Source organism: Lissotriton vulgaris, chromosome 2_1, assembly GCF_964263255.1.
Source record: "Lissotriton vulgaris chromosome 2_1, aLisVul1.2, whole genome shotgun sequence".
NCBI lineage: Eukaryota > Metazoa > Chordata > Amphibia > Caudata > Salamandridae > Lissotriton > Lissotriton vulgaris.
Genome location: NC_141687.1, coordinates 1863584364 through 1863610159, shown reverse-complemented (window position 1 = coordinate 1863610159; position 25796 = coordinate 1863584364). Strand labels below are relative to the sequence as shown.

The 25796-nt window shown below is 51.3% G+C and overlaps 1 protein-coding gene across 1 annotated transcript in view; it reads right to left on the bottom strand.

The window, feature by feature from the left end:
• Nucleotides 1–25796, bottom strand: part of SNRPA1 (small nuclear ribonucleoprotein polypeptide A') — a 107358-nt gene that overhangs the window by 39054 nt on the left and 42508 nt on the right. Inside the window, exon 4 of the mRNA XM_086958054.1 lies at nt 20817–20895. Within this exon, the coding sequence (XP_086814180.1) occupies nt 20817–20895 (79 nt within the window). The remainder of the gene's footprint in view (nt 1–20816; nt 20896–25796) is intronic.

Here is a 25796-nt window from a genome sequence, read left to right as displayed (position 1 = left end):
GCTCTTCGTTTTGGATTCAGAATAGTGTGTCTCAATGTGCTCTCTGATTGGAGGACATCGTAAATGAATACAACGTCATCCACGACTGTCCTCCAATCAGAGAGACTGCAGGATGAACATCAGGAAATGCCGGGCAGTGAACTGAGGCCATACATATACAGCTGTGGAATTTATTTATTTTATTTATTTGTGCGATTTTATATAGCGCGAACTTTACCCAAAGGTGTCAGAGCGCACTCTGGAGTGCTTCGATATTATTTTGTCCCGCTTCATTGCACTCCGTACTGTTGCCTTTCCCGGTCTCTCGTTGCTGCTGCTGTTTTTTCAGCTGTGTCCTTTTAGTGCTTCTTCCTCGTGTCTGCCTTTGCAATCCTCTCTAAGCTGTGTCCATGTTGCCAAGGCAACCAAAGCTTCGTAGAACTTGTAAATCAGCGGCCTCATCCACCATGCCCTGACTTTTCACCCCTGCCGCACACATTCTTATCTATAAGAATTTTCCTGCTTGAAACTGTTTCCCACAATACCTTCTTCCTCCTTGAAGATGTTCTCTTTTTTTTTAAATAAGGTAGAGTATTTCTTAGGGCATGCAAAAAGGGATGTTTTAATAAGGCATGTGTATATTAGCCTTGGGCCTGTTTTGGTTGCTGAATTTTACGGCCTCTTATAGTATTTTGCATATTTTTCTGAAGTGCAGTTAAGGCTCCGAAGAGTGTCAAAGTGCTACACGGGGATACACACACAGAGGCAAACATGGAGCCAGACTTCGCAATTTCTATTCTGCTTTTTTGCATATATTGTGTCCTATAAACCATAACAACAAAAAAGCTTGAGGACAATCTGGATTAAAGGGTTACTTTACCCCAAACTTGCGAAGTGCCCCTCAAACTTTGCATAAGGAGCAAGAAAAAACGTGCAAATACTTGGAAGATGATGTATAACGAAGAAATAGGAATAAACAGACAGCTAAAATAGAAAACCAAACATACTGGGCCTTTACATACAGAAGAAATATTGGTTAACAACATGTACCATAATATGTTATGAACGCGGATGGGAGATGGGTCCATGCGAGACCGACTGGAAGGCAAGGATAGAGGTGCGGAGTGAGAGGCAGGCTGCAGGTATGAGAGGGGACTGTAGAGAAGGGGTGGATGATGTGAGTGAAGTGAGCAGACGCAAGGTGAGAGACATGAGTGAGAGGGTGAGAGGAGACAGCCAAGAGAGGTGACGAGGGCAGCAATGGAGAGTGAGAATTCGATTTAAGGGGTCAGGGATGAGGAGAATTGTGAAGAGGCGAAGGAAGTGCGGAAATGCAAGAGGAGAGGTGAGGGCAGAGAGGAGAGCTACTGTTGAAGGGTGAGAGAAGATAGCTGAGAGGTGGACTATGAGGTTTGCTATCAAAATGATTTTCGGTGACCATTTAATTATCTGTTGAATGTGCGAATCAGGAATGGGTCCTTACACCGGAAAATTTTGACCTCTGCTCTAGATGGAGTAGTTTCTGTCCTGTAACTCCAGTTCTGTAGTAGGGGTATCTCTGTTATAGTCATAATCTAGTGAATAGTCCCGCCCATGTGCGTGGACCCCGGCAATCAAAAATAATGTCTTAAGTTGTCAAATCATGCAGAAACTGCAAAGACACTTAAGAGAGAATTTAAAGACAAATAATGCAGCCTATATCCACAGGTCACACTGTCCAGTACTTCAACTAGAAATTCCACCAAAGAACACCACACACAACACAGCCTGCCCAGTTTCCACCATAGAGAAACTTGCCTCCACCAGTTAACCGCATCGCTGCGGCGGCGTTTCCCGCTGTGCGCGGCATTTTCAAAAATCCCGCGTAACGTGACAAAGCCAGCTCGTCATCCGCGCAGCGCAGGTAACGCCCATGACGAGCTGGCTTTGTCATTAGCGTCGAAGGGGTTAAAGACTCTGGAATGATAGAGAGGAAGGCCTGGACAGACAAGCCCCATAGGCTGCCATTATGTGGCTTAAATAGGATACTGTGCCTTTAAGAGAACTTTCTCCCAGTATCCAAGAATGCATAGCAGGTCCCTCTTACTTTCAGTTCTTTTTTCCGGCTCCTGCTAACAGGACCCTGGCATTGAGCTCTCCCTTTTGTCAAGGGTTTATTGGATTTTTGTCACTTTTTTGGATAAAAGTGTTTGAGTACTTATTTCTTGGTGCTTCTCTGCTCTCCTGTATGTTTGTTCAGGCTTTTTAGGGCTCTAAAATGCCTTGTCTTTTCGACAAATGCCCAGCATGTGGAAGGAAGAAGGCCAAGAGTGATCCACACGACGTCTGCATAGTCTGTCTCCCTGAAACACATGTCCCTGAAGACTGTGCCATCTGCCAGCAACTTTCAGCAAGGACCCTGAGAGACAGGCTGAAGATTAGGCTTCAAGGCCTTGAAGAGAGACAACTGCAGGTGGGTCTGGGCAGGCTGGGAAGGTTCCCTCTGCCTCTGCTGAGGCTTCTGGGGGGGCTCCCCAGAGGAAGGAAGACCAGCAAACGGTCCCGGTCTCCGTCTGCGTCGATTGCTTGACTACGGTATGTTCCCCATCTCTCCGGGTCGAGACGGCGTGAAGATTCGACGTCGAAAAGCCTGGATAGGCCGCCGTCAAGACCACCGTCGACGGCATCTTCATCGTCAGCGTCGACTTCAGCGTCGACCTATCGACGTCTAAGAAGGAGCGATCACTAGATAATGACTATACACAGAGATCCCCTACTACAGAACAACGACTTCTTCGTCTTCGGTACCGAAGATGTTTACTGGATTAGGCGCCGATTTCTGCGACTCCAATTGAGCCGCGCGTCGAATCCGAAGAGTTTTAACCTGAACCGGGCACAGGCCATACAGTTGGCCTCGTTGTGATCCGGGGACAGGCACTTGTTGCACACCGGGTGGACATCGATGTGTGGGTATTTGCATTGCAAAGTGGACACCTTTTGAATGGGCTTCTTTCCATCGTATATCGAAGATCGGGTCGAGTCTGGAAAAGAAAATCCGTCCGATTCCTCGATGTCCTCTCGAAGCAAAGTTATCGGTACTGAACAAAACTATACCGACGCTGTTGAAAGCCTTTTGGCTTTGTAGAAAGTTTTCCTAACTTGAGCTAAGATAGTAACATCCGAACCCAATGGCGGAAAAAAACCAATCTGAGGATGGATAGGATGCCCATGCGCACTGTAGTCTATGGGAGGAGCTACCTATCTCGTGATACTTCGAAGACTCTTCCAGGACAACAATGTGCAATCATCCAGACCCAACACTAGGCGGCGATCTATGCACAGATTAATTCAGCAGCCCACATGCCTTGAACGTCTGACCTCCTGCTGCTGGGAGTCCTTCCAGCGAGGGAGGTTTGGACAATAGGTTTCCTGTCTTGGGAGGTGCTAGCACCACCCCAGACAGGCTCTAGTGTATTGGGGCAGGGAGGGCTGAATGAAATGAGACACTGCCTGGGGCACACAAGGTGTCCCATGCATAGTCCAGTTCAAACCGGTGCTGGGGCACCCCAGCCCCAGCGTGAAACTGGACAAAGGGAAAGGGGTGTAACCACCCCCTTCCCTGGTCCCACCCATAGGAGGGACCTAGCAGGTAATCCAGCCCCTAGATTTGGTATATAGGTAGGAGCGGAGTCCCAAGACTTTAGATTAATCCTGACTGAAACTTGAAACGTAACTCTGGACCTTTGACGTTCTACTTTAAGATAGAAGACTGAAGAATCTCCCTTGTGGTCAAGGAGTGACCACCATGCACAAGCAGGCACCATCAAGCTATCAACGGTTTGCTTTGTCGTCGCTCCCGCCGGAGCCCGAACAGAGCCTGACAAGACCCGGACTTCCAGACTTCCTTCAGCCCGATCCACAGCCACAGCAAAGCTGAGACCCGTGGAGGTGACGTGGGACAGGCCATCTTGGAAAGCCAGCGAATTGCTTTCTGTGCAACTTTTGAGGCACCCTCGAAGTTGTGCATTGGGATTAAGAAGCCCCAGCCCAGAGCATCATCTGCACCAAAGATCATCCCTCCACACTCCGAGTGCTGCGTGGGGCCCTTTTGCATTTTCCTGCTCGACGCGTCTGTCCGGTCACTTGCTCGTTGGCTAGTGGCCTCTGCGACGACGAAATCTTGAATCTACACCGCTGGTCTGGTTGCTCCAGACTGGCCCTTGCTCCCCTGAAAAGGAGCAGCCCATCAGACCTTGCTGGTCTGATTAAGAAGCCATCTTTGATTCCCGCGTGGGTTGCCTTAGCCAAGGCTTGTTGACTCCAATCCGGAAGCAGACACCGCCGACAGCGAGAGCCTTCGTGGGACAGTCCGTGCCGGACTCCTGGTCGTCGTCGACGCCTCCTGGTCCACGTGGCTGCAGAGACAAGCTTCACGACATCACCTGAATGCTTCACGACATCGCCTGGTTCCTTCCTGGTCACTTGCTAGTGACCCAGACTCTGTCCCCTTTGCTTTCAGGTACTCTTCATCCTCGATCCGCCCTTGGATCCAACCTGACACTTCCCTCCTGGTCGCCTGCAGCATCTTTCTTCAAGGCTCCATAGGATTCAGCGACGAAACCCAACACACTTTGACATCTATGCACCCGCTTCCTGTGGGTGAGGTAACGAGAGTACTCCGGTGCTCCTGTGGGTAGTAACTATCCTAGTATCTAACTTTCAAGTAGCTTTCTCCTAGTCCATCCGGAAGTGACCTAAAAACTAGTTTCCAATTCTTTTGTTCCCATTCTAACTCTATGGTAACTTGCGTGTGTGTAAAGACACTGCACACGCCTCCCGTGGGCCTCCCGCTTCCTATCCTTTGGTAGTACAGTGTTGCCCCAGCGATTCCCTAGGCCTATCCTTTGTTCGCGACATGGTTCTTATACCACTATTTTAATATATGGTTTGAAGTGCTCCTAGGGCTCTACTGTATTTTGTGCAACTTATCGTATGATAATTAAGTATTTTGTTATGTGCTTGTGCCTCTGTTCTCATAAAGAGCCCAGAGGGGTTGTTTAGAAATAAATACATACATATTTTATATATATCCTGTGTGGTGTCCTTTCATTTGGTAATCAAGGGGTTACATATGTTAAACAGCTGGCTTTACATGCCCTCTGAAGTTTTAGCCTAAGACTGCTTTGTACAGGCTACCACTAGGATAGCTGGTCTATAAGGTTGACTTTACAACCATCACCATAAGGGTTGTTTGGACTGATACAGGGTGCCCACTAGAATAGTGGACATCACATATCAGGCCAACTTCTCACAATAAATAAATGGCATTGTCATTTACAATGTTAATAGCTTAATCTCTCGCAAATGCGAGACCTATTGCACTTGCACCCACACACACAGGCCCCCCCACACACACAGGCCCCCCACAGCGCCCACCCCCCACACACACAGCGCCCACCCCCCACACACACAGACAGCACCCACCCCACACACACAGCACCCACCCCACACACACAGCGCCCCCCCACACACACAGCCCCCCCCCCCCCACACACACCCCCCCCACACACACCCCCCCACACCCCCCCCCCACACACACCCCCCCACACACACACAGCGCCCCCCACACACACAGCGCCCCCCACACCCACACACAGCGCCCCCCTCACCCACACACAGCGCCCCCCTCACCCACACACAGCACCCCCCTCACCCACACACAGCGCCCCCCTCACCCACACACAGCGCCCCCCTCACCCACACACAGCGCCCCCCTCACCCCCACAGCGCCCCCCTCACCCCCACAGCGCCCCCCCCCACACACACGCCCCCCACCCACACACACGCCCCCACACACAGCGCCCCCACACACAGCGCCCCCACACACAGCGCCCCCCTCACCCACACACAGCACCCCCCTCACCCACACACAGCGCCCCCCACACACACACACAGCGCTCCCACACACAGCGCCACCCCACCAACCCACACACAGCGCCCCCCCACCAACCCACACACAGCGCCCCCCCACCAACCCACACACAGCGCCCCCCCCACAGCACCCCCCCCACCCACACACAGACCCACCCACCCACACAGAGACCCAAAAAAACATTTCGCTGGATCCCCACCAAAACAAGAATAACGATCACCCACGCACTGGTTACAAGCCGTCTGGACTACGGAAACACCCTGTACGCCGGTACCACCGCAAAACTGCAGATAAAACTCCAACGCATCCAAAATGCTTCAGCCAGACTCATACTAGACATCCCCCGCACAGACCACATTTCCGTTCACCTGAAAGACCTTCACTGGCTCCCCGTCAACAAGAGGATAACGTTCCGTCTCCTCACCAACGCACACAAAGCCCTCCAAGAACTTGGACCCGATTGTCTCAACACGCGCCTTTCCTTTTACACTCCCACCCGCCAGCTGCGTTCGTCCAACCAAGCCCTCGCCTCTGTTCCGCGCATCCACAAAGCCACCATGGGGGGACGATCCTTCTCCTTAGCGGCCAAAAGCTGGAATTCCCTTCCCATCCACCTCCGCCTTACTCAAAACCACCTAGCCTTCAGAAAACAGCTTAAACCTGGATATTCGATAAGCAAACCCCCCCCCCCCCCTTTCTCAAGCGCCTTGAGACCCTCTGGGTATGTAGTGCGCTATATAAATTTTGACTTGACCCACCCACACAGAGACCCACACCCCACCCCCCCACCCCCACCCACAGAGACCCACATCCCCCACACCCCACCCACAGAGACCCACATCCCCCACACCCCACCCACAGACCCCCACCCACAGAGACCCACATCCCCCACACCCCACCCACAGACCCCCACCCACAGACCCACCCCCCCACCCACAGACCCACGACCCAGACCCGCACACACACACACAGACCCACAGACCCGCACACACACACACACAGACCCACAGACCCGCACACACACACACAGACCCACAGACCCACACACACACACACACAGACCCACAGACCCACACACACACACAGACCCACAGACCCGCACACACACACACAGACCCACAGACCCGCACACACACACACAGACCCACAGACCCGCACACACACACACAGACCCACAGACCCCCCACACACACACAGACCCCCCACACACACACACACACACAGACCCCCCACACACACACACACACAGACTCCCCACACACACACACACACAGACCCCCCACATACACAGACCCCCCACACACACAGACCCCCCACACACACAGACCCCCCCACACACAGACCCCCCCCACACACACAGACCCCCCCCCACACACACACAGACCCCCCCCACACACACAGACCCCCCCCACACACACAGACCCCCCCCACACACACAGACCCCCCCCCCACACACACAGACCCCCCCACACACACACAGACCCCCCCACACACACACAGACCCCCCCACACACACACAGACCCCCCCACACACACACAGACCCCCCCCCACACACACAGACCCCCCCACACACACAGACCCCCCCACACACACAGACCCCCCCACACACACACAGACCCCCCCACACACACACAGACCCCCCCACACACACACAGACCCCCCCACACACACACAGACCCCCCCACACACACACAGAGCCCCCCACACACACACAGAGCCCCCCACACACACACAGAGCCCCCCACACACACACAGAGCCCCCCACACACAGAGCCCCCCCCCACACACAGACCCCCACACACACACACACAGACCCCCACACACACACAGACCCCCCCACACACACAGACCCCCCCCACACACAGACCCCCCCACACACAGACCCCCCCCCACACACAGACCCCCCCCACACACAGACCCCCCCCACACACACACAGACCCCCCCCACACACACACAGACCCCCCCCCACACACACAGACCCCCCCCCACACACACAGACCCCCCCCCACACACAGACAGACCCCCCCCCCCCACACACAGACCCCCCCCCACACACACAGACCCCCCCACACACACACAGACCCCCCCCACACACACAGACCCCTCACCCACACACAGCGCCCCCCTCACCCACACACAGCGCCCCCCTCACCCACACACAGCGCCCCCCTCACCCACACACAGCGCCCCCCTCACCCACACACAGCGCCCCCCTCACCCACACACAGCGCCCCCCTCACCCACACACAGCGCCCCTCACCCACACACAGAGCCCCCCCCACACACACACACAGAGCCCCCCCCCACACACACACAGACCCCCACACACACACAGACCCCCCCACACACACAGAGCCCCCCCACACACAGAGCCCCCCCACACACACAGAGCCCCCCCCACACACACAGAGCCCCCCCCAACACACAGAGCCCCCCCCAACACACAGAGCCCCCCCCAACACACAGAGCCCCCCCCAACACACAGAGCCCCCCCCAACACACAGAGCCCCCCCCAACACACAGAGCCCCCCCCAACACACAGAGCCCCCCCCCACACACACACAGAGCCCCCCCCAACACACAGAGCCCCCCCCAACACACAGAGCCCCCCACACACACAGACCCCCCCACACACACAGACCCCCCCACACACACAGACCCCCACACACACACAGACCCCCACACACACACAGACCCCCACACACACACAGACCCCCCCACACACACAGACCCCCCCCACACACACAGACCCCCCCCACACACACAGACCCCCCCCACACACACAGACCCCCCCCACACACACAGACCCCCCCCACACACACAGACCCCCCCCACACACACAGACCCCCCCCACACACACAGACCCCCCCACACACACAGACCCCCCCACACACACACAGCGCCCCCACACACACACAGACCCCCCCCCACACACACAGCGCCCCCCCCACACACACAGCGCCCCCCTCACCCCCACAGCGCCCCCCTCACCCCCACAGCGCCCCCCTCACCCCCACAGCGCCCCCCACACACACACGCCCCCCCACACACACACGCCCCCCACACAGCGCCCCCACACACAGCACCCCCACACACAGCACCCCCCTCACCCACACACAGCACCCCCCTCACCCACACACAGCACCCCCCTCACCCACACACAGCGCCCCCTCACCCACACACAGCGCCCCCCACACCCACACACAGCGCCCCCCACACCCACACACAGCGCCCCCCACACACACACACAGCGCCCCCCACACACACACACAGCGCCCCCCACACACACACACAGCGCCCCCCACACACACACACAGCGCCCCCACACACACACACAGCGCCCCCACACACACACACAGCGCCCACACACACAGCGCCACCCCACACAGCGCCCCCCCACCAACCCACACATAGCGCCCCCCCACCAACCCACACACAGCACCCCCCCACCAACCCACACACAGCACCCCCCCACCAACCCACACACAGCACCCCCCCACCAACCCACACACAGCACCCCCCCACCCACCCACACACAGCGCCCCCCCACCCACACACACACAGCGCCCCCCCACCCACACACAGACCCACCCACCCACACAGAGACCCAAAAAAACATTTCGCTGGATCCCCACCAAAACAAGAATAACGATCACCCACGCACTGGTTACAAGCCGTCTGGACTACGGAAACACCCTGTACGCCGGTACCACCGCAAAACTGCAGATAAAACTCCAACGCATCCAAAATGCTTCAGCCAGACTCATACTAGACATCCCCCGCACAGACCACATTTCCGTTCACCTGAAAGACCTTCACTGGCTCCCCGTCAACAAGAGGATAACGTTCCGTCTCCTCACCCACGCACACAAAGCCCTCTAAGAACTTGGACCCGATTGTCTCAACACGCGCCTTTCCTTTTACACTCCCACCCGCCAGCTGCGTTCGTCCAACCAAGCCCTCGCCTCTGTTCCGCGCATCCACAAAGCCACCATGGGGGGACGATCCTTCTCCTTAGCGGCCAAAAGCTGGAATTCCCTTCCCATCCACCTTACTCAAAACCACCTAGCCTTCAGAAAACAGCTTAAACCTGGATATTCGATAAGCAAACCTCCCCCCCCCCCCTTTCTCAAGCGCCTTGAGACCCTCTGGGTATGTAGTGCGCTATATAAATTTTGACTTGACCCACCCACACAGAGACCCACCCCCCCACCCCCACCCACAGAGACCCACACCCCACCCCCCCACCCCCAGAGACCCACATCCCCCACACCCCACCCACAGAGACCCACATCCCCCACACCCCACCCACAGACCCCCACCCACAGAGACCCACATCCCCCACACCCCACCCACAGACCCCCACCCACAGACCCACCCCCCCACCCACAGACCCACGACCCAGACCCGCACACACACACACACAGACCCGCACACACACACACACAGACAGACAGACCCACACACACACACAGACCCACAGACCCACACACAGACCCACAGACCCGCACAGACCCACACACACACACACACACACACAGACCCACACACACACACACACACACACAGAGCCACAGACCCACACGCAGACGCACACCCACAGACCCACAGACCCACACCCACACACACAGACCCACACCCACACACACAGACCCACACCCACACACAGACCCACACCCACACACAGACCCACACCCACACACAGACCCACACCCACACACAGACCCACACCCACACACAGACCCACACCCACACACAGACCCACACACACACACAGACCCCCACACACACACAGACCCCCCCACACACACAGACCCCCCCACACACACAGACCCCCCCACACACACAGACCCCCCACACACACACAGACCCCCCCACACACACACAGACCCCCCCACACACACACAGACCCCCCCACACACACACAGACCCCCCCACACACACACAGACCCCCCCACCCACACACAGACCCCCCCACCCACACACAGACCCCCCCACCCACACACAGACCCCCCCACCCACACACAGACCCCCCCACACACACACAGACCCCCCCACACACACACAGACCCCCCCACACACACACAGACCCCCCCCCACACACACAGACCCCCCCACACACACACAGACCCACACACACAGCACCCCCACACACAGCACCCCCCTCACCCACACACAGCGCCCCCTCACCCACACACAGCGCCCCCCACACCCACACACAGCGCCCCCCACACCCACACACAGCGCCCCCACACACACACAGCCCCCCCCCACACACAGACCCCCCCCACACACAGACCCCCCCCACACACAGACCCCCCCCACACACAGACCCCCCACACACACAGACCCCCCACACACACAGACCCCCCCCCACACACAGACCCCCCCCACACACACAGACCCCCCCACACACACAGACCCCCCCACACACACACACAGACCCCCCCACACACACACACAGACCCCCCCCCACACACACACAGACACCCCCCCCCCACACACAGACCCCCCCCCACACACAGACCCCCCCCCACACACAGACCCCCCCACACACACACAGACCCCCCCACACACACACAGACCCCCCCACACACACACAGACCCCCCCACACACACACAGACCCCCACACACACACAGACCCCCACACACACACAGACCCCCACACACACACAGACCCCCACACACACAGACCCCCACACACACAGACCCCCACACACACAGACCCCCACACACACAGACCCCCACACACACAGACCCCCACACACACAGACCCCCCCACACACACACAGACCCCCCCACACACACACAGACCCCCCACACACACACAGACCCCCACACACACAGACCCCCACACACACACAGCACCCCCCTCACCCACACACAGTGCCCCCTCACCCACACACAGCGCCCCCCACACCCACACACAGCGCCCCCCACACCCACACACAGCGCCCCCCACACCCACACACAGCGCCCCCCACACCCACACACAGCGCCCCCCACACCCACACAGCGCCCCCCACACACCCACACAGCGCCCCCACACACACACACAGCGCCCCCACACACACAGACCCCCCCCACACACACAGACCCCCCCCACACACACAGACCCCCACACACACACAGCACCCCCCTCACCCACACACAGTGCCCCCTCACCCACACACAGCGCCCCCCACACCCACACACAGCGCCCCCCACACCCACACACAGCGCCCCCCACACCCACACACAGCGCCCCCCACACCCACACACAGCGCCCCCCACACACCCACACAGCGCCCCCCACACACACACACAGCACCCCCCCACACACAGACCCCCCCCACACACACAGACCCCCCCCACACACACAGCCCCCCCCACACACACAGACCCCCCCACACACACAGAACCCCCACACACACAGACCCCCCCCACACACACAGACCCCCCCCACACACACAGACCCCCCCACACACACAGACCCCCCCACACACACAGACCCCCCCCCACACACACAGACCCCCCCCCACACACAGACCCCCCCCCCACACACAGACCCCCCACACACACACAGACCCCCCCACACACACACAGACCCCCCCACACACACAGACCCCCCCACACACACAGACCCCCACACACACACAGACCCCCACACACACAGACCCCCACACACACAGACCCCCACACACACAGACCCCCACACACACAGACCCCCACACACACAGACCCCCACACACACAGACCCCCACACACACAGACCCCCACACACACAGACCCCCACACACACAGACCCCCACACACACAGACCCCCACACACACAGACCCCCACACACACAGACCCCCACACACACAGACCCCCACACACAGACCCCCACACACACCATTCCATCACACCAATAAAATTCACAAACGCAAAACATGGCTTTGAAAACGACGCCAGTATCAGTAAAATGCAGCAGTGTTGCCAGGCAGGATTGAACCCTGCCCATTGGATGCCAACCAGGTCAAACTTTACGCCGTCCCAAGCCCTTCTCTCTGCAGCTGGAGCAGCAGAAAATCGCGCGGTGACGTCACAGCTTGCATGGCAACAGCTATCATTCTTCACACGTCTCAGTGCCAGATGGCAAACTAAATAAAATGACAGTGAGATTAGTGCTGATAAATAGCTGGTGAAGTGTGCAATTTAAGGCTCTATGTCACGCTGCCATCCGTTATGCCAGCCTGCACGAGGTCACCATTTGGGTGGTGTTCACCAGTCTCTGATGGTGTTCTTTGATGGCCCTGCTGCTGCACACATTGTTTATTTGTGATGTAATGTTCTTGATGAAACAGATATATCGATCACGCTAAAATTGTTAATTTAAGAGGTAACTGGCACAGCAGGCATCTGCTCCAGGGTTAGCAAGAGGAGATGGGCAGAGTGAAAATATCTACACTGTAGGAAACAAGCATTGGCCCCGATCGGGAGTGGTTTGTGCGCACATGCAGTGAAAGAAGGAAAGACAACACGCTCTCGGCATAGCATTGCAAAAAACAGTTGATGGACAGAATGCAGAACAATGTCATACATTCACCCCAGTACAAGGATCTGGGCCTAAATCCATCGTTTTTTTGCACTCCACACCACCCTGGGTTAGACACTTGCTCACTTGGCCACTGGATTCAAGATAGCCTGGCTGATGAGGATTATGAATCCGAAGCCGGTCCCAGGATGTTGGTTTCCGGTTCAGGGAAGACATGGCTTGGCAGTTCGAGCTGGACTGTTCCCATGAGGCACAGGGTCAGACTGATTTGCATATGGCCATGTCTGAACTGGGGTGGCTGAGTGAGCTAAAGAATGGTGATGTATTAAACCCAGATCAGTTGACTGGGGGTGAGGGTTTGATTTGCTCAAATGCTCCGTCCATCATCCCCTTTTGTATCGCTCTCGGCATAGCATGGCGGGGTGCGGGGCAGCGGCGCCATATACACCAGACAATTGCCAGCAGTTGAAAACAACCATTGGCCCCCGATCGGGAGTTGTGTGCACGAGTAACACATTCCAGACTGGCTCACATAGATGGGAAAGACAAGCGTGCTGGTTCACTTGAAACCGGGAATGAGCCTAAAAAATTCAAAGAATGATGGACATATCTCTGGGGGCGGTGGCGTGGCATGCAAAACCTGGGGTCAGAGCTCCGTTCCGAAAGCCAGGCTTGGAGAACGGTGCAGGCCAATCCTCGTGGAACAGATGCAAGTTACAGCGCAGAGTGAAAGAGAGAGGAGAAACAAATGAAAGACACCAGACAGAATTGCCAGCAGTTCAAAACAAGCATTGGCCCCGATCGGGAGTTGTGTGCACGCATGCAGTGAAAGAAGGAAAGACGACAACAAGCTCTTGGCAAATCCAATATATTAGTTTCTCATGATTTTGGAAATGTTCCAAGCTTTCGCATAAATAAATTATGCAATTTCCTGCGATTTTTTAAAATGTATATCGAAAGTTATATTAGTTCTGCCCTTTAAATTTAAATTGTGTCTAATTCAAACGGCACCCAACAGCCATGCGCCGAGAGAGTGGACGCGGACGCCGCGTCCCCGGCGCACCCCTTGCCTGTAGCAGCCTCTGCGGACCCGGAGACGCCCCAGCCGGCTCCCAGCCCCCGGATGTGGGAGGTAGCCATGAGTAAGTCATTGTTTGAAGATGGGGACGCATTGTAATGGGGTGAACTGAATGGGGGCAAATCCAGTTAATTTACACATTTTGTTTCTTTTTGCTGTTAAAAACGTATCCCCTTTCCTCCGTTTAATTTCGAGTAGCGCAGCCACTTTGAGGACTTGGGAGTAATCCCCTCCTAATAGGGGAGTGTGTCTCCATTCACAGAAGCCTCGTGTGTATGCCGGCTTCTTTTGCCAGTGCATGCACTGCTTTGAGAAGAGGGGGATTTGCTATGCCGGTCAGTTCTATTCTTCCCGGAAGAATAGAACTGACCGGCCCGGTCGCTGGCCCATGCGATGCCCTTGGTGCACCACACCGCGCATCAGCTTTATGCATGGGGCAGGAAGCCGTTCCTGTTCGGCGCCCCTGTGACCCGAGCCAGGGCACGTGACGTCACAATGAACGGTCCGAGACTCTGCACGCTTCGCTGCCTGTGCGTCCTCATGACGGCAAAGTCCCTTGACCACCCAAGAACACCTTTAAGGCGCCGGGCGGCAGTTGAACTGGAGCACAACGGTCAGACAAATTGTGTTACGTCAGTGCGTCGAGGAGTTTACGTATCCCGGCTGTCGTGACATCTCGTTTCAGAGTCGTTATGTCGCCTAGATGTTAATCCTGTGGCTGAGAAGCAGGCGGGAAACCAAGTAGCACCACCAGGTTTCTCCGAGGCGAAGCAGAAATGCCTCGGAGAAATCAGCATCATTTCTGGGAGAGAGAGGTGTGTTTTTCGATCTCTCCTCTTCCCATTGGCTGGAACGTAAAATTCCAGCCAATGGGAAGAGGAGAGAAAGAAAAGAGAAACGTAAAAAAAAAACCAAAAAAACACCCCTCAAGCCCAAAAAGACGGGGCTTGAATGGAGTGACTCCTCTCCTCCAATGGCTGGCCTCCGTTTAGGAAGCCAGCCAATGGAGAAGAGCGGCGGGTTCAAGCCCCACTCTCTGAAACATCAGTTCTCCCAGCGAGAGCTGCGCAAGCGCAGCCTTCGCTAGGCGAAACCTAAAACATATAGAAATAGGGAGGAGCGGAGGATGGAAGCAGAGAAGGAACATTAAGTAGACCTGAAAGAAAAACACAGAGCACAAACCAAGAAAGTAGACAAGTAAATAAGTATACCCAGAACAATCTATAGAAAAAGTGAAAACAAAAGACAACTGACCTAGAAGGAGATAGGAATGGAAGGAAAGTGAACAAGTCAGTGTGAACAAGTCAGTGTAAAGTGGTAGGTGGAATGAAGCATTGGCAGCGCGGCCAGGACGCAAAGAACAAAAAAAACGTGAGAAAAACAAACTCTGGCATTGCGAAGGGGGGGCGGGGAAGCGGCTTCCTTTGAAGTCTGATTTTCCCAAAAGGTCCAACCACAACAGTCAGTCAAAGTGATCTCTTCACGAGACTACACAAGCAACACCAGTCACAGAACAGACTTAGTAACTTAAAAGTATTACTTCAAGCATTTTATGCTAATCTTTTGTAATAGCCGGCATTTCGTTAAGTATGTTGAACCAGGTATAGACATGGACTTATTTGCTGAGCAGACACTGTGCCAATAACAGGCCCAAAGGTCTAAATTCATGCACAGATGACTTGCCCCATCGGTTCAGCCTAGGCTGCTGCTTTTTGGTGTAGGTTTGGATATATCTGCCGACCTACCAAATGACGGAACACTACAGAGAAATGCAAAATCCAACAGTTGATGTGTTAGTGCAAACGTTTCCATCACACTAATGAGCACTCTTCTTCCCAGTTCAACTAAGGAAATTCTAGACTAGTCCCCCGTGACGAGTAGTATGATCATTGTTATTTTGTTTGTAGTTCTTTCCACCCACCTCTTTCACAGGTTGCAACTTACTGAGAAGGATGCGGCTAGGCTCACTTGAGGTCTTCATATTTTGGTCAGGATCTTTGCTCATCTAACCAGTTTTCACTGACTTCATGTGACTTAGAGACACACTTTTAAGGCTCTCGATTTCTGCTGTAAGACTCTTCACAGCGCCCCTTACAATAGCTATATATAGGCCTGTTTCCTAGATGCTCTCCATTTAAACTACTGCATCCACATTCTCATCTCGCAATCATACTCCTGTTTTACAGAAAGTTGATTGGTGGCCATACCTTCTCTGTCATCACAGCACAGGCCTGATTGTCTCCCTCTTGCCAACTGCGCTGAAACAGAGCCTTTGAGATTTTGCAAACTTTTCTCTTCTAGCAATCAGCCTCACCTCATTTTCTTAATATTTTCAGTGCCAGGACACCTTCAGGTAATTGCACGCTTTTTAAACCCAAAATCACAAAGTATTGCAAGGAATAAATACAGTTGGTCATCTCATTAAAAAATAATTGGAAAGTAAGCCTTTTCCTCAATACTTATGCTCTCTACAGTTAGATTTATGGGATAGGCAGAGATGCTTGGATGCGAGATAGTCATCCTCAGCATTTTATGCTGCTACATTTTGTATATTCCAAAATCAACTCAACTAAATACGAATATCATATTTCTAGGAAAACATGGATGTGCTAAACAATAGTGTGCAGAAATGTCCTATCAACGGTTTACTTCTATACACCAGTGCGGATCACAATGACCGCTCCTAATTGTATAGTATATAATTGTATAGTATTCCAAGAATGTCAACAGTTTACATCTTTCAAGTTGGGGCACACTCCGCACTAGAGCAATGGATGGGTGCAAGTAACCCAGCACCAGAGCGGTGTACAAAAGACCCTAGTGTAGGAAGCTGGGTTTCTGTTGCAGGAACCCCCCCACGTTTTGCCAGACTACTGATGCACTTCAACTTGATGTGCCCTGGGTCCCTCTCAATCAGGTTCCCAGGGCCTATGTTCTTTCCCCAAAACTGTACTTAAACCCCCAATTGGCACCTCTCTGGCCACATGTCAGTCCCGTGTAAAAGGTACCATGGGTACCAAGGGTACCGTGGCCAGGGAAGGCCTTCAAGGATTGCAGCACTTCTTGTGCCACCCGTAGAGGCCATGTACCTTTACACACTGCCTGCTGCGTGTTATGGTGCAGAACCAAGTGAAGTCGACATGGCACACATCCCTGTGTGCCATGCCTACAACGCAAGGCCCTGGCATAGGTCAGCCACCCCTCTAGCTGGGGGCACTATACCAGTGGTGAGGGTACAGGTGCATGAGCCCTGTACCTCTACAGTGTCTAGACCAATTCCTACACATTGTAAGTTCAGTAAAGCCATTTTTGGTATCAAACGTCTCAGCATATTAAACCCAAACTGATGCAAGTGTGGGATTTAAAGGAAAATGCACTCCAAGGGCATCTTAGAGATGCCCCCTGAAAAACGACCAGCCTCTGGTGGGTACTCAGACTGGCACACCAGCCTGCCACCACAAGACATGTTTCTGGCCCCCCTGGGGCGGGAGTCTTTGCTCCCTGAGCCCAGAAAAAAAGCCTTGCCTAGGTAGAGGTGTTCACACCTCCTACAGGCCAGGAAGCGCCATCTGTTGTAGGGGAGCTTCAAAGGCCTTGCAGCCTTTGTAATGCGACCCCCAGCCTATCCTGCCATCAGGAGCAGACCCCCTTATTGTCTCCCCTATTGACAGGCAGGAAAAATTAGCCAGCCCAATAGGTGTGCCCAACTCTACCAACTCCACCCCTCAGGTGGGGAAGGCGAGGTGATGCCCACTCTTCAGTGCCTGTCATCTTGCAGATGACAGGTACTCAACAATCAGGATTAGGGATTGTGCTCACTTCCCACATGGGGTGAGCACACCAAGGGTATAGTCACCCTAGGGTCAGTTGCCCACTGGCTCCTGACCCAGAGACCCCTAAAATGCCCCCTAAATACAGTATTTAGGGGCCAGCCCGAACCAAGAACTCAAACAAGAACCTACAAGAAAAGAAGAAGCGAATAGCTGTGCCGAAGCTAAGAGCAGGACGCCCACTGACTTGCCCCCAGCTTTACCAGCCTGTCCCTACCTCAAGCCTGTAAAAGCGAAACTGAGGCGTGTCCTGCAGCCAGCAACCTCAAGAACCCGGAAGGACCTGCTTTGTCTTCCGAACCAAAGAAGGTCTTCCGTGAACACCAGATTTGTTCATCAACAGACTCCAGCTCCTGTGAAATCTGTAAGTCTGCACCACTCTGCACCAGATGCCCCCGGCCTGAGTTAGGGTGGACCAACACCACGAGGGAGGTCTCCCTGGCAACCCCGACCCAAGATCCATTGAACCTGCCTCAAGCCTCCAGTCGATGGCTGCAGCCTAAATCCGGATGGTTCCCCAAAAACGTCCAGGAGCTGGTAAGAAGATCTGACCCTAAAGTACACCCCTACAGCAGACGCTCCACGGCCTTTGGTGGCCCAACCGACTGTCCAGCCAACCCCCAGCACCCCAACTTACCTCTCCAAGTGGTGGTCGCACCCAGAAGAACGTTGTCCAAGAGCCTGCGGTGTGTTTGCAAACTGGAGAAACACCATTGAAAGTAACAGGGCGCCAGACGCCAAAACAGCACTCTGCACCCGTACACCCTAGTGCTGCGGAGGGTGTACCTTTGGTGCAATCTTAAACCCCAATTTGCCCTGAGCTTAAGTCCAGGAGCTTGGCTCTCACAACCTTGTGGCCTGCTTGTAAGCAGCCACCAACCAGAGGCCCCCTTATATAACATTGGACCTCAGTACTCTGCACCCGGCCGTCCCAGTGCCGCTGAGGGTGTAACAAGAGTGCATCCTTGACCCTGGGAGAACCCTAAGTCTACCCCCAGAATACCAACTCCCACAACCGAATACTTGCCTTTGAGCCAATAACACTATTTTCCTCCAGAGAAGAACATTGACTTTTTCTGTGAAAAGTTTCTAAGTGTGGAGTTGGGAAATCTATGAAAATCTTTAAAAAACTGTACCCGAATAACCAAAACGCTTTTACTTATTCATTTACAGGAAATGTCCCAGCGTAGTATCTAGGTATACTACACTGTGTAAGAAAAGTAATCTGTAAAGTAATCTACTTGGCATCCTATTGAAAAGTCAATACAAAGTATATGTATACTATTAACAGTATTGCATTACAAGTAATTCAAATATATATAGTACTTATCACTTACCTGTCCCAGGCTTGCTTGGTTCTAGGAAATATAAGAACTAAAAATATATATTTTATACAAAACCAATTGGTATGAAGTTCAGTCGTTGAGTGTGATATCATTTGCTGATTGAGCATGTACAACAAATGCTTAACACTACCCTCTAATAAAGCTTAACTGCTCGACCACACTACCACAAATAGAGAGTAAGGTACTATCTATTTTTACCTCTGCCTACATTTGGGGTTCCACTGCACACTATACCTCACTTTGGTATAGTATATACAGAGCAAGCTTCCTACACCTAGTCACTCACCAGTTAAGGAGGAGATATAAAATGGGGTAAGAGTAGAAGATTTTTCACAAATCATTAAAAATTGTGTTAATTACGGATTTGAATAGGAAACAATGGGAAAAAATGTGGGGTTTAGGATGGTGATCTGGTCCTGAATAATCTGCGGATGCAGGACTGAAGATATGTTCCAGGACAAGAGTGACTGAGAGGGTTTAGCTTTGTGGGCATAGCGGTTTCAACAGTAGTCTGGTACAGTGAGTTGAAGTTCGGAAAGTAAGTGATTTGGTTGCAGAAAACGGCTGATTGTTATTAAATTCCAGCTTAATTTTGGTAGAATTGTGAAGAGTTTGAGGGCTTGCACTTTCGTTGCGGATGAGCTGTTTAATGTGAAAGCAGAAGAGTGGAGAGAATACCTGTGATGATGATAGAGCGAGGATTTTAAATAAAACTATTTTTTCCACATTTGATTTCCTCCATTCCAACTCCTAAAGTAAAATGTTGTTGCTCACAGGTACCCTCAGCTGTCCCAATTCACAAAGGTAAAATTAGAAGTTTGGTCTAAGCTTAAACGAAATGTCTAAGTTTACAACTTTGCGAATTTATAAAGGGCATTTAGAGTACTATCTTAATGCCTGTACTCAATGGATCTGGTCTCTTGAAATTATAATATTGGTGGCACATTCTCCCGAGGAATAGGGCAGGAGGAGTTCTTTGTAAACACCTTTGTATGGGATTTCTGTAGCACATTCAGGGATGTGTATTTTTTCCAGAGTAAGCTACTGATATAAACTTATCAAATGTCTCCTCAATATCTGGCACATGGTCATAGGATCATCAGTAGCAAACGATAACACCCATCACCAGTGAACCCAAAGAAAAATACTCACCAACTCAACAAGGTTGTTGCTGGTAAGAATTAGCTCTGTCAGGTTGGGCAAAACCTGTTCTAGTCCTTCACCTATGCGACTGAAACAAGAATAATACAAATTACTTTCTTTGCAAGGAAAATAACAACAACATAGAAAATCAAGACCTCAAAGTGCTGGTCAGTTTGGCACCCGAATGCAAAAGGAGTCAAAGCACTAAGGTGGATTATCAGCCTGTGAATAGCCCTGAAGCGGTGATCTCAGCAACTGGCACATTCATACCATTTTACCAAGCAAAGTAAATTTTCTATTGATGCAACAGGGATGTATTAATTCACATGGATATAGAACGTGGGGCATACTGTGCTATTAAAATCTATACCTATGCATGGTCAACAAATTTAGTCAATGGATCAGAATGCCAACTCATTCAAGTCCAGGAAGTCACAAGTAAGGTTAATAACACTTTTAATTTAGAAATTTGCCAAATCTAGTTAGCACCTTCATAACTGGACTCTTGCCACCAATAGGGGACTTTATGCCAATATGTGGAACTTTTCTAGAGAAGACTGGCTAAGCAAGCTGGAGGTGCACTAAGGGACAAAGTTACTGTTGAAGCTAACAAAAGTGTGAGGCGTCAAAACTTATTCGTGCCAATTAAATGTTTGGTTAACAGATTCTATTAATAGAAAACAAATGTGAGGAGGAAGCTATGTTGTGCACCAGTCACTCAGGAACTACTCCTTATAAACTAACCCCTTTAGATGGATTCCCCAAGAAGAGATGCCACCTGTCGCTGCTAGAAGCTTGCATGATGAACACTTTGCGGTGCCTGCAGATACCACCTATAGCCATAAGATACAAATCTCCCAGTGTATATTGAGGGACCAAACAGCCATTAGACCATTCGAGGTCTCCTTTTCTGTGATCAAATACTAAGATCAGGCCTCGAAGAAATCTACTTTCCCCACTCGCTACGACGAGTCAGATTTTATCAGGTCGAGCTATTTTTAGCACCTATTCGTCCTTCTGGCAAGTGACCTTAAGATGGAACAGGTGTTCTGTTCATTCAGTGAATGAGCAGTCAAGATTCTGGTTTTTATCGGGACATTAGCAGTCTGTTCCAGGAGAGGTCAGATGTCAGTTTGTCTTTTTATTAATTGTCTATAGAAACAGAGAGAGGGAGAGAGTGCATTTTTGTGTGTGTGTGTGTGTGTGTGTAAAGCTTCCTGGTGAACTCCGACACCTCCCAAAACCAACTGAAAGCACATGCACCCAACTATTTATCACTAAATTAATTTATTAAGCTACTCCCCTGACAGAAACTGGCGGACCGCGGTGTAGCACCAAAATTAGAACCGCTGTGCTCCGCCAGTATCAAAACACAGGGAAGCGCCATATTTATAAGAATGCCATGCAATACACATTGCGCTGGTGCTAAAAATGCTGCTTAGCACTAGCGCAGGCACCCGGACGTCATTTTGTTGGGGTGATTGCGCTGCAGGTGCAATGGTTTATGTACAGGAAGGGACACCTTCCTGCAAATAAACAATATTTACAGGAGATGTGTAGCACATATGGAAAGCATAATACGAGCAGAAAGAAAACATTTCTCCTCTTACCAGGTATTATTGCGGTGTGAATAAGGGCATAATTTACAAGGCAGCATCCAGCCACATTAATTGGCTTATGCCACCTTATAAATAAGGCGGAGTTAAAGCATGTGTGGGAAGCTGGGTTCTGTTGTAGTAACCCCCCCATTTTATGACAGATTTCTGATGCACTTTGACTATGTGCCCTGGGTCCCTGCCAATCACGTACCCAGGGCCTGTGTTCTTCCCAAAACTGTGCCTTTGTACCCCCAATTGGCACCTCTGACACATGCAAGTCCCTTGTAAAAAGGTGCCATGGGTACCAGGGGCACTGTGACCAGGGAAGGCTTCTAATGGCTGAAGCGCATATTGTAATGAATAATGTAGTTGAAGAGCGCACTCTATTAGTGAAATTAATCTGTGTATTACGGTATGTGTGCAGTGTTGGTAATATGCCTGCGTAGCAGGAGTAGGAAACCATAAAAGTGGCCTAGCCCCAAATGGCGATTAGTACTCCAACACGCACTACTTATTAAACAATTCCAACATTCAATGCAAATATTTTTTTCAAAATAATCAATTCTTTATAGTTCAATTCTGTCACATACAATTTTCTTGTATTTATATAAGTTTGATGTTTGAAAAATAAAACAACCTTAAACCAGATTTAGAATAAAACAAATTCTTGTATGCAATAAATTGCAATAACCCAATGCATTTCGGGACATGTACTACCTTCATCAGGGTGTTCTGTAAAGAGAAAGGAAACGAAACATTTCAGATGAAGCACTTTGGGATCAGTTGTGAGGTGTAACTCTTATGTGATTATGATGTGTCATGCACACCACGGAGACGTGAAGTATCAATGATTAGGCAGCTGTACTTACTCTCAATTCACAGCACTATGCTAGATCACCATAGGGACAACCAAAAAAAGTGAATGAAACAAATTGTCAGTCACTTCCACCTGATCATCTCTCTATCAACTCAGGACATCTAACCCAGTCTCGTAATTCGACATGCCTGCGATTCAGTAGTTAGTTTCACTACTGGAGATTTCAAAATGATTAGACAGTGAACAAACACCTGTTGATTAAGGAACGCATCTTGAGAACACACCTTTGGATCAACTGCCTACTGTGAATGCCTGTCAGTGCATTCAGGAATTTATCAAGCTCACCTTATTAGTGTTATGTGAAACTCCAAATGTTGCAGTGGAGAGTATTAAATCCACTGGACTGAAATACCAATAACATGAAGTCAGTAAACCAACCACATACCATTTGTACTACCGACTGTACGCAAACTGATGCAGTAGCCACTGACCGCCAGAATGTTCCAGTGTTGCCAAGGAGTACACGAACGTAAGTTACTTCATCACTACACAAGCTCCCGATGCACCTGAGGAATTAGAGAAAATCGTGAGGAAACACTACTTCCTCTCATGGTCTAATACTGTACTCTTTCTGTAAGCCGACGGGCACAAAGACATGCGCGGTACAAAACTCAGTTCCACAAATAGATCAAACTCCCGTTCGTTATTTTAATCCGGTGCTAATCATTACATGAGCTAGCTGTCACCACATACGCGCTGAGTTACTGAACCCTATTCTAAGCAAAGCTCACCATTCGAAGCCTCAGTTCCACTGTTGAAAAAACTCCAGCAAAATCAACTCCCTCGCCTTTCGAATCAGCGCGGTTCCTACTTGCGTATCAACAGCGATACTGCCTGGTATTTGTAAACACAGCGATCACGTAGTCACGTGATCCCAGAAAGTAAGGGAAATAAACAGCGGACTCTGTAGACTCCCTAGTAACCACAGCGCAAATTCATTTCTAAAACCAATATAACTGTCACAGCGTTCCTAGACTCCTGTGTCCGCCTGAAAAATAACTTAGCACTCCAAGTTTCAGGAGTGCTGGACGATGTGCTGTAGTGCTAACGAGTTAGTAGGAAAGCATGCAGTGTCTATGTTCATGTCGATACAATTGCAATATTGACATTAGACTGATAATCTCTATCCCACAATTTAAGACTCACCAGAAAGGAGTGGTCTGTGCCCACTTATGTATGTGTGTGTTCTGTCTTGATGTGTGTGTGTGTGCCAGAGTGGTGTGTGTTTTACACCCAAGATAAATCTTTAAGCGATTCTATGTTGGGATCCCTTAATGGTGGTCATCTTCTTGGTGTGTGTCATTTAAAGGAAGCATGCAAGTTCTAATTTGTCATTTAGACCTTTTGGCGTCAGACTCTGAAGTCTTTTGATCCAAAAGACTTCTCTAAGATTTTTGGAATGGTCTGTACCTGGTATTTTCGCGACTTGGTCTAGGATTTGGAATTTAAGTTGCGAGATGTTATGGTGGTGTTTTTCCCAATGCGCTGACAGACTAGAACTGCTGTTTGTGTGCGCATCTTGCTTTTATGGTCTGTTAATCTAATTTTCATCTTTCTCTCCGTTTTGCCCACGCAAAGCAGTCCACAGGGGCATTTGATTGCGTAAACCCCCTTTTTCTCCAAGTACTACCAATTGCAACTCAGAAAACATCGTTTACGCAATCAAATGCCCAGGTGGACTGCTTTACGTGGGCAAAACCGAGAAAGATGAAAATTAGATTAACAGAACATAAAAGCAAGACACACACAAAAAACAGGAGTTCCAGTCTGGGGGCGCATTGGGAAAAAGAACACCATAACATCGCGCAACTTAAATTCCAAATCATAGAGCAATTCGCGAAAATACCAGGTGCAGACAATTCCAAAAATCTTAGAGAGAAGTCTTTTGGATCCAAAGACTTCAGACTGACACCAAAAGGTCTAAATGACAAATTAGAAGAAAACAAGTTACTTACCTGTAACTTTAGTTCTCCAGTATTGGAAGCTTTCATAGATTCACATGCCTGAAGCATTCCCAGTCGTCGAGATGGGAGTCTCCGGTATATAAAAAAGCAATGCTTAGTAGTATAGCAAACTGAAAAGAGGCCTAAGCCCATTTCCCTTTTGCAACCCATAGCCTTTATCTAAAAAAGGCCCAAACTTTTCCCTGAACCAATCAGAGCTCCTCACCTTCTAGAACACTCCTGAGAGAACCTTCTGCCCCTCAGATTTTTCGCGCACTTGTGCATATAAAACACTTTTTGTGCTAAATCCGAGGTGAGCCTCTCAGGGGAAGAGGGTGGGTGCATGTGAATCTATGAAAGCTTTGGGTGCATGTGAATCTATGAAAGCTTCCAATACTGGAGAACTAAGGTTACAGGTAAGTAACTTGTTTTCTTACTCCAGTATTGGAACTTTCATAGATTCACATGCCTGAATCAGAATAGCGAGCAGTGAAATACAAAGCACATTTCTCGGATACATTTCATAATCATGCAATAAGATTTAAAAATGAAGCATAATCTCATACCTGTA